This window comes from Accipiter gentilis, chromosome 12 (genome assembly GCF_929443795.1).
Source record: "Accipiter gentilis chromosome 12, bAccGen1.1, whole genome shotgun sequence".
NCBI lineage: Eukaryota > Metazoa > Chordata > Aves > Accipitriformes > Accipitridae > Astur > Astur gentilis.
In genome coordinates, this window is record NC_064891.1 from 15,390,965 (window position 1) to 15,409,243 (window position 18,279).

The 18,279-nt window shown below is 35.9% G+C and overlaps 1 protein-coding gene across 3 annotated transcripts in view; it reads left to right on the forward strand.

Moving 5' to 3' along the window:
* The window catches only part of INTU (inturned planar cell polarity protein), a 57,940-nt gene that overhangs the window by 26,486 nt on the left and 13,175 nt on the right, over positions 1–18,279 (forward strand). For all 3 annotated transcript variants that reach the window (XR_007507839.1, XM_049815392.1, XM_049815390.1), the window contains exons 4-9: positions 2,870–3,073; positions 7,402–7,520; positions 10,167–10,256; positions 10,825–10,902; positions 11,709–11,898; positions 17,738–17,791. Coding sequence is in view for 2 of the 3 variants with exons in the window: in XM_049815392.1 (XP_049671349.1) it covers positions 2,870–3,073; positions 7,402–7,520; positions 10,167–10,256; positions 10,825–10,902; positions 11,709–11,898; positions 17,738–17,791 (735 nt within the window). In the remaining variant the exon portion in view is untranslated. The remainder of the gene's footprint in view (positions 1–2,869; positions 3,074–7,401; positions 7,521–10,166; positions 10,257–10,824; positions 10,903–11,708; positions 11,899–17,737; positions 17,792–18,279) is intronic.

The following is an 18,279-nucleotide window of genomic DNA, read 5'->3' on the forward strand; positions in this document are numbered from 1 at the left end:
ACTTTGGAGAGCTCTGTCATCTTCCACTTTTATCACATCTTCCCTAAGCGGGAAAATCCCCATCAATGTACCTCATAGTTTGCTGTTACTGTCACCTTCATCACTGCCTTCTTGCAGTTTGATTAAATTCTTTTTGAGAACTGTTCTAAGTATTGCAAATGTGTGCATGCTATATATTTATAGAGTGGAATACTAATATTTTCTGTGCTTTTTCCATTCTTCATTTCATTTCCTTTTCTGTTTTCTGCTGTGCATTGAATGGATTTTCTTAGGAGAAATGGAATCAAAGTTGTGAAAGATTTCATAGTCCGTATTTACAAAAGGGTAATTCATTAGTCACATATTTAATCAGATCCTGTGCACTGCTCAGGACAAAGATTCATTTCTCCTCCACAAAAAAGAAAATTAGTTTTTAGCGTATGTAGATATGTAGTCTCTTGGTCATTTTCTATTACAGCATTTTCCAGACTAGATGGTCTTTTTCACAGATTTTTTTTTTTTTTAAGGTAGGAAATAGATTAGAACTTGGACAAAAGTAGAGAGGAACAGAAAAATTCATGTTTCAAGCTGTTAGCTTGAATCTAGAAGATTTGTAAAGGCACTTGTAGTCAAAGTGTGGAGAGAGATTTTTCTCAAAATACAGTGACTTCACATCTGAGCTGTGTGGTATTGCCCACAGCGATATGGGAGGCAGCTTGGATGCCTAAAGGAGGAGGGACAGTTAAAGTTCTGTTCAGCCCTGTTTATTTTGAGCTCTTGCTTGGAGGGCCATGTGGTTATGTCTTTAAGACAAGACAAACAGAGTTTGGTTTTTTTAAAATTGAGAGACTACAAGATAGACTGCAGCAAGAATTCCATCTGTGTGTCATTAGGGTAGAGGCTGTAGCCTAAGTGTCATGAATAAGTGTCCACAGACAAGATGTAGTAGAAGTTAAGAGAAATAACTATTGAGTCTTGAGGAAATCTGCAAGAAGTTAAACGGGGTATGAGGAAAATCCTCTGAAATACATGCAGATGGCGTGATGAAGAAAGAGAACTGAGTCACAGAACGCCAGAGGAGAAAACTTGAATCTATAAAACTGCGAATGATCAAGTTACTGGGTCTTAAAAAGCCACTGCTGCTTTAGCTCGATGTTTCTGCTCCTCGAGTCCTGTTAATATGCAGTGTAATGAATTGAAACTGAAATGATGAGGAGAGAGCGAGGGATGAGTTACTGTCAGAAAAGAAAGTGGTAGCACATGGCAGGAGAGCAGGATTGAGTGCGGTGCTGTTCCAGAGAATGGGAAAGGAGAAAAAAGCTGATAGCAGCCAAAATGGGAGGAGAAAGGATTAATGGGAAGTGTTGGGAGGTACTGGAGTGGAATGGGAAGGGGGCAGCCAGTGACATAAATGTTGGAGCTGGAAGAACTGATGATGGTGCTTCTCTCTGATCTAGTTTGACAGGCAGTGAGTGTTTTAAAGCATCATTATTTCTTGCTGGCACTCCTCTCTTTAAGTATGAGTGTACACATACACAATTACAAAAATGTAAATTATCTATATTTAAATGTATAAATCAGCTCTGCTTGGGCTTTTCAAAGTACTTGCAACTGGGAAAATATAAACCTTTTTTGTTGCCTCAATCATTAGCCTAAACTGTCACTAACCTTAAAGAGAAGCAGGATTTGGTGTGATGTATTATGTTTAGAACTTCCCAGTCAATAGGCATGTTAAGGATACTTTACGGCAGACAAACAATCTTAATAAAAACACATGCAAGAGGGAACTGAGTGTGCCTCTACTTAGTCCGAATAGATATATTTTCAGTCACTTTGAACAATGATGAAAACTAAGGTATTGTCCAAGAAAATAAATCAATTTATTCTCCTTGGAAATTACAATTTTATGTATCGTCCAAGAAAAGAAATCAATTTATTCTCCTTGGAAATTACAATTTTATGCTCAGTCAAGAGCTAGGTATTTCTCACATATCCTTCTTTCATACTTATGATGAAGTGTTCATTGGATTTCGTGTTGCTTGTGAGCCAGGAAATGCGCATTTATACTAAAATTCCTGGTTTTTACTTTATTTGGGAAATAAAGAACAGTAAACATCATGTAATTTTTTTGACAAAGTGAGCTTGATGATCTAACCTTTAAGTTATTTTTTAAGAGAGAATGCTCTGTTTGTGCTTTCTGTTTTTTTTTCTTCTTCCAAAGACACAGCGCAGCAAGTGATGTAAACAATTTTTATGCTTCTTGCTGGTTGTGTACAATTGTTAAATGCAGCAACAAAACTCTTTATTTGCTGACTTCACAGCTTAAAAAAAGGAGAAAGTTAACATAGTGAAAATGTTGGCAGATTGAAAGAATTGCTGAGTATTACAAATTAAGAGACTTTTGCAATCTAATGTAAATTGATTTTCCTGTGCAAATGTACCTGTCAGTGCACTCAAAATAGCAGAGAAATGCTCATGGAAGAGCCTTGAGGATATATACTTAGGAAAGTGCTGACATTTTGAAATAACTCAAATATTGTGTGTGTTTCAAGAGCATGGTAATAGGTTTTGTGTTCAAACCCAGAGCAGTAAGTATATTTTTCCATTCTCAAAACCATAAGAATTAAGTACGAAAACACACCAAACCACATGCTTATTCACATGGTTCATAGAGCATGTAATAGCTGGCTTTGTCCTTAATAATAGATGGTTATGTAATGCTGAATATATAATTGGTTTTCTTGAAACAACAGGAATTTTTGAATGCTTACATCTTTGTCAGTAAAGCTAAGAAAACTTAATCTCTTCAAGGGCTCAAACTGCATCTATTTCATCTGATACTAGATTGTAAGTACAGCCTCATTTTCACAATAATTAATTATCTTAATAGGTTAAACTTACATTTGAAACATCAATATTTGAGCCTGAAGGAACTTCTCAGCAAGGGTATAAACGGGCACAGTCAAGTATGAACAATCTGGTTCGGCTCTTGTGGGGAGAAGATAGTACAGACCTTCAACAGGCTATACAAGATGTGCCTCATATTGTGATGTTCCTCACACTGAAACTGGACTCTGAAACGTCTAAGGATGAGGTATGTGGCTAAGTAAATCTGAAGATGAAAGGTAGCAACTGCTATGCCTTTTGATGTTAAAAAAAAAAAGGGGGGATTAAAAAATCTTGCTAATCATTTTGACTAGTCTCTAAAACGTCCAGTTTGACAGAAATAAGGCCTGAAATTCCAGGGAAAAGTTATCATCACTGTTGACAAACTCTAATTGGACTTTAAATGACTTCAGCACTGCTGAATGTCTTTACCTAAAGAGTAGGCTAGAGGTGTTAACAGAGGTGTTAACAGACAAAGCAGAGATAAATTCAGAAGTTCGTTATTGTCTCTCAGATGCTCTCTGTGATGTTTTCAATATGCCTCTCACACTTGAACTATGCAATCTGCCTAGTCAAAAAATTTGTCTCCAACAGGATCGGTTGGCAGTCCACATACGTAATCTGTCTAGCTCCTCCTGTTTTGAAATGCTAATGTGCCTTTTCTTACAGGACTCTTGCATGTCTGCTGTTTGCAATCAACTTTGTTGGTTCTTGTTTGGGCAGCATTTTTGAGCTACTGAAGTACTTCTCCTTTGTCTGTGAAGCTTCCTTTCACATCTCTTTCCTTTTTGTGTTCTTCAGAAAAATTTTGCCAGTGTACGTATAACCCATTATAAGTTTGTGTAGATGTTGTTCATGATGTAGCCATAGCTACAAATACTCCGCCCAGAACGCTGGGACACAGAACAGTGTGGAGAGCCGAGCTTGGCCTTTTGCCTGATCTGAAAATGACAAGTGGACAAAGTGGACTTTTTAGGAACTGACGTTGGAAACAGACTCTTCTCCCCTTCTGCAAATTTTCCTTAGATTTAGCATAGTGCCCCAGTGATCTCATATTATCTGTGATGTGGAGACATCAAATGAAGCACAAGTTTTGCCAGTCCCCAGGGACTGCATGGCAGGAGAGTGATGGAGTGGGGAGCAGAAGAAAGACGTTTTGCTCTCTCTCCCCTGAAATTAACCCTTGGATGCAGTCAGTGCTACATCCCTTCTCTGAGATGTCTTTATTTTTTTGATACTGTTTTTCAACTGATAGAAGTCTGTATTGCTCTTTTGGTGATGTGTAATAGAGAAAAAGTATTACAACTACACATAATGGAGTTTAATTTTATTTTCTAGAGGCAGGGCTGGGGAGGAGAACCCTAGAAAATTACATGGTAGAATAATGTAGTGTAAAAAACGTTGTGAAGTTTGCAGAGGCAAGTGTGGAAAGCTGGGAAATGGCAGATTTATGGCTAATTGTGCAACCTGAATTCAGCCCTTTTGTATGTACGCAGCATGATATTGTCTTAAGTATTACGTTTCTTCTGAAAGATGCCTGTCTTGTGCAGAGGACAAGATGGACAGATGAGTATGTATAATTAAGGCCTATTAGGCAACCATAAATCCAGTACTTCGTAACTCTGGAGTACTCAACTTTGCAATATAAATCACACTCTTAATGTAATATTTTTAAGGTAATGTATGCTTCATTGCATATTACAGCAAGATACTAACACTGTAAGCTTTGGTTTGCAGTTCTTTCCAATCCCGCTTACGAGACTACATTTTTTTTATGGGAGGTACCTTCAGCAGAAATTAGTTTATACAAGTGTATCTTATTTTTTTTTTAATAGCGTTGCAACTAGGCAAGGTAATTTTGTGCTCTTTTTTCCCACCTGGAGACTGCTTCCATTAAAACATATGATAATTGCACTATTTTTCTGCTTTGGTATTTTCCGATAATAAAAATAAAAAGAGCTCATTTAACTGTGAATTAAATAAACTTAAGATGCTTTATCAAAGTTCACTTGCATATTGCAAATAGTTCTTCATTGCTTCAATTCTAAGTTTGTGGTCCAAGACTGCTATTTTATGTGGATAGAACAACTATGGACAATTGCTGTAGACTTAGAGACTAGTGTTTTCCTGGTCACATAACCTTTATGAAATATTTAAAAACACCAAAAACAAAACCAAAAAAACCACCGGGCCTCTGGCTCCACTGTTGGTAGGTGAGTAGATATACAAATGCCTAATTGCAAGTCCTGCGATTCAGAGTAAATGGAGTACTGCTTTCTTGCCCCATTTTTTCTTTACGTTCTCCCAAGAAACAGGATTAACCCTGAATATTGAGTAGAAGTAAAAGAGGCATTGTAATGTACTTGTTCACCCTTCATACCATGGAGGACTTGTTTCCTGAGAAGTCTTGGCAGTTAGGCAGCCCCAAATAGTCTCTAATGTCGAGAGATGCTTTGCTGGTGTAATCAAGCTCTTTCTAATGCTTCCTAACAAAAGAATGCTGCCTTCTTCAAGGCATTTGTCTTTAGTTTCATTTGGTGAGCAGCAAGCGACATTTATCCTGTAGATGTTCAGTTCCAGATTTAGTTTACAGTAATATTTCAGATTAGCAGTGAAGTTATTGTACACCTATGCCATATTGCACATAAAAATATAATGATCCTTTACTAAGCTGCTTTACCCGTATCCAAAGGAGGCATGGTATGCAGATCACATCCATGTAAACAATGGCAACTAGAACTAGTAAGTAATTCTTCCACTTGTGAGCTTTTGGCACCCAAAAATAGAATTAATGAGCTCTAAGACTTGTAAGCTCGATCTACTCAACTATAAAGGAAAGTAGTATTAGAAATCATTGAGGATGTGTGCATGCCTGTGGGGAGTCTCCCATATGATAGTGGTTTCAGTGAGTAAGGTTGATCTTGTCTTTTTTATGTTTCAGTTCAAGGTAGGTATAACAATTATACGTTATTTGTACCAGCATGCAACTATGACATCTTTATGTGTTTGAACCGATTTTGGCAATACCATGTCTTAAAAGGAATAATGTTCACGGTCCTCTTGCATGATAGTGTTACTGGAAGCATGTGTTTAGCACACTTGCAAAGTCGGTAGTACTGACTAGCTGTTACAGTAGCTTGGTTCATACAGACACTGGCTTGTACTTCCTGTAGCATTTCTCCCTGATTTTATAATTTCTGAACTAATCTTTAAGAATTCATAGTTGTCTTTCATCTACTGTTTCTTTTTTAATCTTATGTAAGATGCAACTTAAAGCCTCCATTGTCAGTGCACTGCTTGAAGATTATAGTTTTTAGCTGGTCAGCACCATTTTGACACAATTTCTTTTAGCCATTTTTTAGGTTGTCAAGACTGCACTAAATTTTTTTTTTAAATGTTATTTAGGCTCTGTTTGAGAAATTAGTAGAATAAATAAGGGAAGCTGTTTGATAAGCCATTAGTTTAGATAGACTGTCCAGGTTTGGGGTTTTGGGGTTGAGGGAGGGCTTACAGTTTTTAAGAAATGAGTTACTTCTCATTTATTAATTCCATTGTCATTGGCCTGTGAACTTTCACCTTGCTTTGAAGACAACTATCATGTATGGTGGTATGTGCTGAACCTTGCTAACTCATTTTTATATATATATATAATACAGCTATGACCTTTTGTTACAGTTGTCTTTTCTTTCCCTGGGAGAGTGTACAGATAATTCTCAAATGAATTTTGTGTAAAGGCCCCAGTTCATAGTGAGGAGGAAAAAAGGCTCTTTCTAGCCCTTTGTAGTGCTGTAATTAGAAAATGCCAAGGTTTTTTTCCAGCTGAGGAGTTGATTCAAGAAAAAAAAGTCCTTGTCACTAATGAGTATTTGAAAATAGGGCTAATTAAATTGGGTAAGAATGAAGAGTTTGCCAGGTCCTTCTTTACATTCTTTTAATCTTGATGAAGGAAAATATTCTAACGGGTATTCGCACTGCCTGGATGTGCTTAGTGACGTAAATAGGAAAGTTAATAATTTCTGTGTTTCTTTTGTTTGTGCAAAAAGATAATTTACTGTACACTTTGCGTTGTTTATGCTTAATATTACATACATTATTTCTGGCCCATCATGGTTTGGCAGAAAGCAATAAATGAGAATCATATGTTTGCTTACTACTATATTTTTATGGCTGCTGAACTAATTAAGAGAAAATTTTTTAAAATGCTTACATAAAAAAATGTATTTTAAAGAACTGGTTAGAAAAAGAAAAATTGTCACAAAACAATTCTCCATAAAATAATTCTAAATAAGTCCTAGTTTTCTATTTTATAGAAAAGTTAAAACTGTCAGAAACATTCATGTGCATTTTAGAACTTTCCAGTATGCTCATGCAGACCACTGCTTGTTTTGATATCATGTGAAAGTATATGATAAAAGCTTTCATGTTTAAAAAAAAATTGATGCCAGGAAAAAAATTTATCTTGTTTTCTGCGGGATTTTTTTTGTGATTTTGTTTTTGGTTTTGCTTTGCTTAACTAACAGCTAACTTTCTTCACAGCAAGAAATTCTTTATCAGTACCCCATATCAGAAGCATCCCAAAAACTGAAAAGTGTGAGAGGAATATTTCTCACACTATCTGACATACTGGAAAGTGTTACTGGTACCCAGATTATCAGGTAAAAGTATTTGAAATGTCATGTATTACTACTTGTATTACTTTATACACGTGTGCACAGAAAAACACACATGGGTCATGCATCAAGTTCTAGACGAAACGAGTGACTCTACCTATTAGGCAGTGATGTTTTAACTAGAACAGCATGCCTGAAGTTGGACTGCTCAGCCTGGATGTACCTTGATTTGGGGGAATTTCTTTGTCATGGGTGGCAATGATTAGGATTTTTAGTTCAGTGAAATTGTTTTTAGATCCCTTCTTAGATCTCTTAAAACATCCTTATCTAAATTGGGGTTCTGTGGCACTATACTATGGCAGACTGGAAATTCTACAACAGCTTCAATCAAAATTTTAAAAAATTTTTAGAAGATTAAATGTAATTCAGTTAAATTCATGAGTGCCTGCTACTTTTCAATTAATTTTATTTCACATTCAACTTGCAACACCTGAAAGATTTTTGTATCCACAGATCAGGACTCTAGTAAAAAGTCTAATAAAAGTGACTCCTGGGTTTTTGGAGTGGTGTGGGGGGGGCAAAGATATGTCAATAGATTATTGAATATTTAAAGGTAGATGATTTTCTGATGGAATAACTAAAAGTGAGATAGCAGGTATCACTTTTCAGTTTCACACTTCTTCCCATTGATAATCAGTATAAGAGTTTACATCTCCTGGGGGTCTTAGGCAAGATTCTCTTCTGCACATCAGTGCCTTGTGTGTCAGACACAAGATATGGATGGGTTTAAAAAAGCCAAATGTATGTGGGATTTCAGGGCCAAGGATACAGAGCGCAAGCAGTAGTGCAGTAGTGAACAGCATTGGCAATAATAAGGAATTCCTCAAAAGGCAAAAAGCCTGTTTAATGTATTTAAGTTGGGTTTTCCACTGATAAATTTTTCCTTAAAAGGAGTTTCTTGAAGTGCTTTTGTATATTTTTGCTTACCAGAAAATTAATACTGGTAAGTTGACTTTTGCTTATATTTGTTTTTTTTTTTTTTTTTTAATCAGTCAGACTTGTTGGTATCCTGCTATTTTGAGTAAGAAGTTTTAACACTGTGCTTTAACCATGCTTATAACTTTCTAGTTAATAAATTACTAAAAGTCATGTTACTGATTTAGTGATCAATAGGGATGTGGATTGACTCCTTTAGCAGCAGGTATCAAACACAGGATTTTGATCTTTTGCATATACCAGTATTTTAATGCAATACCACATTAATTAGCACTGAAGTATGTTAACACCTCTTAAATGCTTATGCATTATTAATGGAAATTCTCCTGTATAGAAGCATTTTTTGACATTTTCAAACACATCCAAAAGACAAATCAATCCGCTATTTGATGATCTATACCAATGGTATCATCAGAATAACAACACAGAAATCCATGATAATGTAGATTCGCCTTTCCTGTAAGGTTTGCAATTTCCCATTTTTGAGTTCTAAAAATATAAAGGCAATTCTGCTGGTCTCTGTGGACTGTCTCATCTCTTGAAAAAAATATAATAGATAATCCCCAGCTCTGCTATGAAGCTTTTTCTGTCAGAAGAGTAAATTATGATTATTGTGTCTGCACATGTATTGTGGATCTTTTGGGGTGGAGATGTTTATTTCTTTGTAGGTAATTGCATTATAAATATATAACTTTTTTTGTTTGGAAAGCACTTTTGGTTACATGAAGGATAAAACCTGCAAAAATACTAAGGTATTTCTTAACTAATGAAATGACACTATTGTTTTATTTAGTACCGTCACTTTTACAGTATGAATGAGTCAGTGAAGCAAGTTAATCTTGGAGCCATAGCCTAAAAATTAACTTCTTTAATCTTTAAAGTTTAAAAGTTACCTTTTTTCCACTTTGCAGCAGTGTTATCTTGTTAGGTAAAATTTCTAAGGTGATAGTAAGAAAGGTGGAGTTTTGCTATGAATTCAGTGTTTGAGATACTTGCAGATCTTGGTTTTAGCAGCAACCAGTACATTTAATCTGATCATCTGGTGTGTAATGTAGGGTTAACTGCAAATTAGAACATTGGGTCTAATTCTGTTTCATATTCTAATCCACTGTATGGCTCAGATGAGTTCTCTGTGTTTTTCTGGGATTGCTGAGCTATGTAGAGCAATTCTCTATACAGGGAGATAGCATGAGAGTTCAAGCTTATATTTATCACTCCGGTAATAAGTTCAAATACCTCCTGGGCTTGTTTTCAAAACATGTGTGGAGTCTTTTTAAATGATTTTGTGAGTGACTGTGTTGAGAACCTTCATTAATACCTCCGGTTACCTCACTGTGATCTGAAATGGCATTCATTTTCTAAGTTGATTGTGATAAAAGCTAGGCAGAAAGACCTTTAAAAAGTATCTGAATCACTCGGAAGATGACTGTGGCGCTTCAGTAGCAGTTGTTCATCCTTTATATTTGTGTACTGGAAAACTTTTTTACTACTGGTGTGATCTGTTTGGAAGGGAAATCGGAGAGTCTTTGAGTTCTGTAATAATTAATATCATTACCTAGCCCAGTTGCATGCATGTGATTATACATGATCATAAGATTTTGCATATAAAACACATATAAATCATTCTGGCTTGTAATGGTGGTCTTTTATGACTTCATAGTGTTAACAGAAGTACTTCTGGTTTAATTTTTCTAGTTCCTCCCTTTTCTTATGCGGAAAACTGGTTCAAGTTGTTTACTGGAAAGAATCTGACAAGTTGCTTGTAATTGGCCTTCCTGAAGAAAAGTGAGTTTCAAATAAAAAGCTTTGTTTTCCTTTTAATTTTATTTGTTTTCCTGTTAGGTGTCCTCAAATTGTACTCTTCTATCAAAAAAGCAAGAAAGAGAGGGCTTACAATGTAGTCGTTAACTAGTTTCTGTGCTTTCACTTCTTTGATGGACTTTGTTCGCATCTTTTATATATCCATTGGTACAGTTTCTTTTTCATTTCCGCTAAAGGGAGTAAGGTCTCTTTAGATCTCAGAAATATGTGTAGGCTAGAAAACAGTAATTTTTAGAGTTTGGTAAAGTCAAGTCCTGATTAGAGACTGCTGAATAACAGCAGTAATACTACATATTTATCTGTTCTAGGAGGACTTCTTCCCTGCTCCCCCCACCCCTCAACCCCCAGCTTTACTACTGTCTGTGTCATCACGGGCAAGTCACTCAAAGTAAATCTCTCATACAGTCCGATGAAGAATTTTTTGTTTGTACTGTATCGCTAGTTAAGAACAGAGCTCTTCAGAAGATGCCTATGCTTATTCATAGTGAAGATGTTATAAATATAGCTGTACGTTTGAATTTTTATTTTTTAGTGTGCCACTTCCTCAGCTGAGGAACATGATTGAAGATGTTGTCAGGACCTTGAAATTTATGTACAGTTCTTTAGATAGGTGAGTTCTTTCAAAAGTATTTTCTTTTCAGTCGCGAATTTTTCATTGATTATCATTGAAAAAGACAGTAGCACTAATTTTAATGTTTACGTAGAATTTCTTTGCATATTCTTTTATACTTGCACAAAAAACCAGAATTCTGTTCTTCTTGTCTTTTTCAGTCTTAATGCTAGTAAGACTCTTTTTAAACAGTCTTTGTTACTTCAGAAAGTTTTGTCGTTGATTAGGTTAAATTATTCACATAATCTAAGTCACTGTGGATGTCAACAGCACTCTGCAAATGTTATGCTTTGTGTTAAAGCACTGTCTGTAAAACGTACTTCTGAATCAGTGTTATATTTTTAATAAACACTCCAGACTTCCCAACTTTATTTGGCAGAGTGACTGTCTTCCTCTGCATTTGGAAATCACCCAGAAAATTTTCTCTCTGACTGTAACCTAAATAAAATTGCCAAGGTAGGCTATTCATATGCTTGCACTCAATTCAGGGTTAAAATGTGTGTGCCATAGAGAAAGAAAAAGAATAATCTTGATTTCCAAAAGGATGAAGCTGATCATTGTCTCATCTTAAGTTGCTCTAAGACATCTACTATAATACTATACTGCTTTATTTTTTACTTTGTTTGTAGGTACTGCCTGGATATTAGCTTAGTGGGTTTTTTCATGTTTAAAGTGAACGTTAAAAAAAAAAAAAAATATCCAAATGTAGTATCATGCTGTAAAGAGATTTCTATAGCACAGAAGGTTATATAAGCAAGCTACAAGTTTCTCTGTGTTATTCTAACTTGGAGTTCATGTTTGTTCAGTGCTTTTTGCCAGGTGGAAAATGTTTCTCGTCTGGATCATTTTTTCAACCTGTTCTTCCAGCGTGCACTTCAGCCTGCAAGACTCAAGTCAAATGCCAGTCCCAGTGCTCAACACTATGATACCTGCAGTGCATTGTTCTTAGACAATCTCCCAGGCTTGCGCTGGCTGACATTGCCTCAGGAAATCAAGGTAATGTCATTTTCAGATCTCTCTAGAAGAACTTGTATATGAGAGGCCAGAAGATTGATGCAGGTATCTTCTGCTCTTGTTGTGTAATTTACACAAGTGCTTTGCCCATCCCAGACCACCTGTTTTCCCACAGGATCCTTTATTGAAGTTTGGCACTGCACAATCATTCCCACAGGAAACAGATCGCTATTATGAGTGTAGTTAGGTGATTTCAGAGTTACCTAAGAACAGAACATGATGACAAAGGAATTAAATTTTATTTAAAATACATATGTATACACACGCACAAACACATCTCTAACAACTAGCAAATGCAGTAGGGAAAGCAGCCCCTGGTATGTAGCTTTATGTTTGATTTTGACCATTTCAGTATTTTTCCAGGTAGAAAATATTACTCCAGAAGCCCATGTATAACTTGTAATTTAGGAGAGTTATAAAGGGCTGTTGCAGAACCAAAATATCTATACATCATTTGTTTGACACCATACAGGTACAGCTTTTCTGCACCATTTCACTGTCTGGTTGCCTCCCAATTTGAAATCGAGTTGTGCTTTAAGCAGAAGTAAGAGAAAAGCTAGATCACAGTAAATGGCATTATAGCTTTCAGTCTTAAACCTCATTTTTGTAACTTGAAGAAGTTAAAATAGGGATCATTGGGATAATTATTAGTAAAGTAATATTTTTTAAATAGAAAAAATAGATTTTATATGTGATGCATAATCCCTGCAAAGTCTTCTCTGAAGTGTTTTTTTTATATACTATAGAACTGATGTTATTAGCCCAAAATGCATAAAGGTGATGCTTCTCCAATTTGAAACAATTGTAACAATTTTCGTACAAGAGAAAACAATCCCAAGGAGATTTCAGCAGCGGAGTTGTAAGACCAAAACTTATTTTATTTATTCAGAAATTTATGGTATTATTTGGAATTTCATATTCATTTGAATTACACAAAACGAAAATTGAATTCAGATTGAATTATGCAAAACAAAGTCTGCAACAGGGGTTGCAACTAGAAAAACTTTGTCTTACTGGTTGGAAGATTCTATAACACAGTTCCAGCATAGTTTGGTTCTGCATAGATAAGCAGGTCCTAGCCGTGTTGTACAGTAGTTTGTGGACAAGCTTATTATAATACGTTTTATCAATGTAGTAAGTTCTGCAAAGTGACCAGGATACAATCCTCGGAGAACGTAGGGGAAAACTTCTATGAAATTACATTTAGGACAAAAGCTGATAATTGTGTCTTATGTACAGAAAGTTCCTCAGAAATTTTTTTTTCTCATGCGATTTTTTTTTTTTCTGTTTTGTATCCAGATCCTATTTCAGTCTTTTTTTTTTTTTAAGCCCCTGTGGGTATTTTTTGTTACTTATGGTGTCAAATATATTCTTTAATAACACAACTGTCTATGCATTAGTTTAGAAACAAACCAGAAGACTTCCCTTACTCCTTCAAAGGGCTTGTACCTTCCAATTTTTTTCTGGTTTTATGTTACAGTTTGTTATAAAGTGATTTAGCATTACTGCCTAAGGGTTATGTGTTCCATGTAAAGCATTGCTAAAACATGTTTTGATTTGACAGTAGGTTAAGGTGTAGATAACGGAGTCTCACTAGGGCAGTATGCTGCTTTATCTTCAGTTATACTGGAAGTACAGAAATCAATGTGTATTTTCAAGACATGGTGATCATGAAATGATTTCTTTTAATTTTCTCATCAGAAAGACCTTCTGGGATTTTTGTGTGGCACAGAGTAGATGAAAGCTCTCCTTCCCACCCTCCCTGCCTCATATTTTCTCTGTCTTCCTAAATGAAAAGCTCTATTTTTGGAAGACAGTACAGTCCACTTGCATAAATAAAGCATCCACAAGAAATTAGTTTGTAAAGCACTAAAGCAAAAATTTAAGCAGGGCTTGAAGATACTAGAAGTACCCTGGCTCTCTCCTGGCTCTTTTTCTTCCTTCCAATTTCTGTAATCTCATCAGTATTAATAGTTGTTATTCCCTTGTAGGTTTTAATAATGTTTCTTATTTTAATTCTATAGAGGGTTTTTTTTCCTAATTGGGTTTTTAGCCTCATAGCAAAATAAGGCTAAAAATGAGGCAAGATGAGGCTTCTTCACTTCCTTGAATTTGTAGCAGCTTGGGGTAGCATCCATCTTGACTTCTATTAGAGCTGTGATATAAATGACTACAGTTGAGGTGCTGATCCTGAACTCTTCCTGTTATTTAATGGGGAAAATCTCGTACTTCAGTAATTCAACTGCTTGACTTCAGGTGTTGACCTACAGTATTAGAGAGGAGTCATGCCTTAGGACTGCTGTGGCTTCATCTGCATTAACTGCGAAGAGAAACTGAAGTGAATGGACTAGCTCAAATAGAGAATATCTACGCTGTAGATATTTAATGAAATGCAGTCTCATTCAAGGAACTAAACATATGACTAAGTAGCTAAATTACTATTTAAATCTGCTGGCCTTTAATGAACATATTGTAAAATTGGACCTCTCTTTCTATTTAGAGCAATCGTTTGACATATACTATAAAAACTCAAATAGCTATGATTCCATTTGAGAAGGTAATTTTCCATACAGTGCATATATGTAAATTGCAGTTTGGTAATATTTTATATATCGTTCTTCATTCAAGAAGTGTTAGATATTAGGCATTGTAGTAAGGCACAGTGGACTCCTTAGATATATAGGTCATTTCACTTCAGGGCCTAAAGTGGGTGAAAGAAAGATTCACCACGTTTTAATTTTCCATCCTCTTGAACATTAATGAATCTAGGATTCATTTTTGCCTTTGTGGTTTTTAAATATTTTCACGTCCACAATTAGGAAGATATTTTCCATATCATGTGAAGGATTGTTTGCATACCATACTTGAATCAGTATGTGAATGGCAGTTTTTACAAAGTTTCATAGGAAAAACAATAATTCGTTAAGATGGAATAATGTTTAGAATATGTTAGTCTTGTCATGGTAGAGTTTGTTTTTTAACAAGTGTTAAAAATGCTTGCTGTGATTTAATGCAAATGAAACAGCTGGGAAGTTTTAAACTGAGAGTTTTCTTTCATGGATAGACCCAAAATATTTGTAAGGTTGTAGATAACATAGTTAAGGCTAGTTTTAATTATTAGACAATGATTCTAATCTGAGCTGACCATAAATGCCATTTTCCAAACTTATTTCATCAGCAGCAACAAAAGAAATTAACATTGTACTCACTGAAAGTAAAGAGGCTGTACAGCGGAAAATTGAAAGTGCTTCTCAGGATGGGTCTGCAAAAGGACCAAGTCTGGGTTTTCAAAATGACCTTACTTCTGCAGTTGCATACTCTTTAATTTATGAGGTCTGACCTGGTTTCAGCTGGGATAGAGTTAACTGTCTTCCTAGTAGCTGGTTTCCTAGTAGCTGGTACTGTGCTATGTTTTGAGTTCAGTATGCAAGAAAGTTTGTAACACTGATGTTTTCAGTTGTTGCTCAGTAGTGTTTAGTCTAAAGTCAGGGATTTTTCAGCTTCTCCTGGCCAGCTGGAGGGGCACAAGAAGTTGGCACAGGACACAACCAGGGCACCTGACCCAAACTGGCCAACGGTGTATTCCATGGTGTATTCCATACCATGGGACGTCCCATCCAGTTTAGGAACTGGGAAGTGGGGGCAGGGAATTGCTGCTCGGGGACGGGCGGGGTGTCGGTCGGCGGGTGGTGAGCTATTGCCCTGTGCATCATTTGTACATTCCAATCCTTTTATTACTAGTGTTGTCATTTTATTAGTGTTATCATTATTAGTTTCTTCTGTTCTATTAAACCGTTCTTATCTCAACCCATGAGTTTTACTTCTTTTCCAGATTTTCTCCCCCATCCCACTGGGGGTGAGGGGGGGTGGGGGGGAGCGAGTGAGCGGCTGTGTGGTGCTTAGTTGCTGGCTGGGGTTAAACCACGACAGGTCTTTATTTGAAGATAATATTAACTAGGACTTTCCTGGTTTTCTGATTTTTATGTTTAGTAAGACCTCATGTACAATCTTCATAAAAGCATGTTTGGAGGGGAAGGGATGAAGTGGTAAGTCTTTCAACTTTACTATTGACAAGGTTTGCAGAAATATTTCAGGTTTGCCACTATGCAGTAATAGAAGTTGCCATGGTCATTATTGCAAGCTATGCATTGGTCAGTGCTATTGGTTACCGACAAGACTTTTGTTGGCTGGTGTGGCCTTCTCTCTCTTTTATCCATGATATGAAATGTCTTCCCCTCTATCTTTAGTAGCAGACTGATAATGATTTAGTTCTCTCCACCTTGCCTGGTAGTACATGTCTAGATACATTTTTGCTAATTGTGCTTGAGGCTGCTGTGTTTGCGACGATTTTAGTCAGACTTCTGCTTTTATAGTACATATGTATGAACACCCTGTTATGTATGTTTTAGATACAGAAGTACATATTTAGAGTGTCTCCGAAAAGTTTCTTTCACATCATGACTCCAGAGCTAAATCTACTATCCAGGTGAAAAATGTGGAGGTGCGCACATAGTCCTGTAACATGTCCATCTATTTGCTTGTAAAATCCATGCTCCATAACTGAAGGAAATCAAATGTTTATGCAACACATAGTTGTAGACTATGGTCAGTCAGCAACCTAATATATGTTTAAAATGCAATTTAGTGCACCTCTAACTGTTGTCACACATTTTTTTCCTATGCAGGAAATGCAGACTTTCATTTCTTGTACTATTTGGTGGTCAATTTTTTTTATCCTCCATGCATTTTTTCTTTTTTTTCCTCTCAAGTTTCTGTAGAAAGACTCTATATTATGCTTTGTTCCCTAGTTCAGCTTGCAAGTTGTTTCTTTCTTGTAGAATTGTAGGTTTTAAAGGGATTTAGATAACAACGTGGTTGATATTTATGATACAGACATCATTGTCCAAAATTGTCCGAGATCATCCACATTTTCCAGAAAAATTTTGTTGTTGTAGAAGATGAAATTTCCAGTTAAGTTTTGGTGAAGATATTTATATTCCATAAGGAATATAAAACTAAAAATGTCAGTTCTTTGTTGGGCAGAAAGCCATTTAAATTTTAACTGGGGAAAAGCTGAGAGACTGGTTAGTTGTTGACTGCCAAGAGCCTCACTGAATTTCTCTGAAAAACTGGCTGTATTTCAATTAGAGGCAGCCTGTTAATACAGCCCAAGAAGTTTGTAATGATGGGGTTTAGGTTCTTTTCATTAAGTAGCACGTTTATGTTGTGAACTTCAGTGGCTAGTATCATGTTCTTTAAAGGAAAGTATTTCTAGTAAAACTTCTATTAACCAACAGCTCCTGTAGTTAGAGAAACAAGCAAGCTTAAAGCGGTTTCAGTAGAACAAAGATAATGTGTGAGAAAGTTTTGGCAATTTCCATAGAGACAAAAACTAAATCCATTGTGAAAAAAGATTTTTCTAATAACTCAGCTGGATACAATAGCTTGCCAGATTTCAGAGTTGTCTCTAGCCTTCAAGGGCTCGTCTCTAGACCTCATGTTTCAAAGCATGCTGAAAGTAAGAGTGACGTCTCCTTCATACCGAACAGTGGGTTCAGCAGGCACACAAGCAGAGACATTTTACAGTTTCAAAGAAGAGGGAAAACCACAGCAATTAAGAAGGATTTTTCTTTAATCTGATGAATTGGGGTGTTCTTGATATTTGATGTTACTACTGAAAAGTATGTGCAAATTTTTATCCATTCACTTTGTACTTGTGAAACCTAATCTTCTGAGACCAGCAAGATGGAGCCAACTATGCTATTATTGTAAGTTAATGTGTTGGAAATCTCTGTTAAAATGCACTGTATAAATATTTCAGATGGAAATTGACACAGCACTGAGTGATCTGGAAGCAGCTGACTTTGCAGAGCTGGTAAACATTTTATTTTTGTTGTTTGCATTGTACAGTATCTCTTTGCCGTGGTGTCATATTCAGTAGTTTAAAAAAGCACTAATTCCAAACTCATCCACTTTTTTTAATCAAGTGGGAGTCAAAGCAAAGGTATACTCAATTATTCTTGTTTTAAGATAGCTCAATTTTGCCCATTCTGTTTATCCTGAATTTCTGTCCATGGTTAACATTATAACTGTATTATAATCCTATAGGATTAGTCACTGAAAACCCATGATTTACTATAATTTAAGTCCCTGGGATACCTACAAGGACACTCTTAATTTCAAAGAGCTGATTCTTGTTATATTTCTATTTTTGTAGAGATAACTCTCTCCTTCCCAAGCAATTGTGAATAAACCTCGAAACTTCTTTGGAGCACCGAGAACTTGATTTTCCAGTTTACAGAACACAATTACAAGTTATGCATACTTTTAATACTGTTAAAAGAGAAGAAGGCAATTTACTTA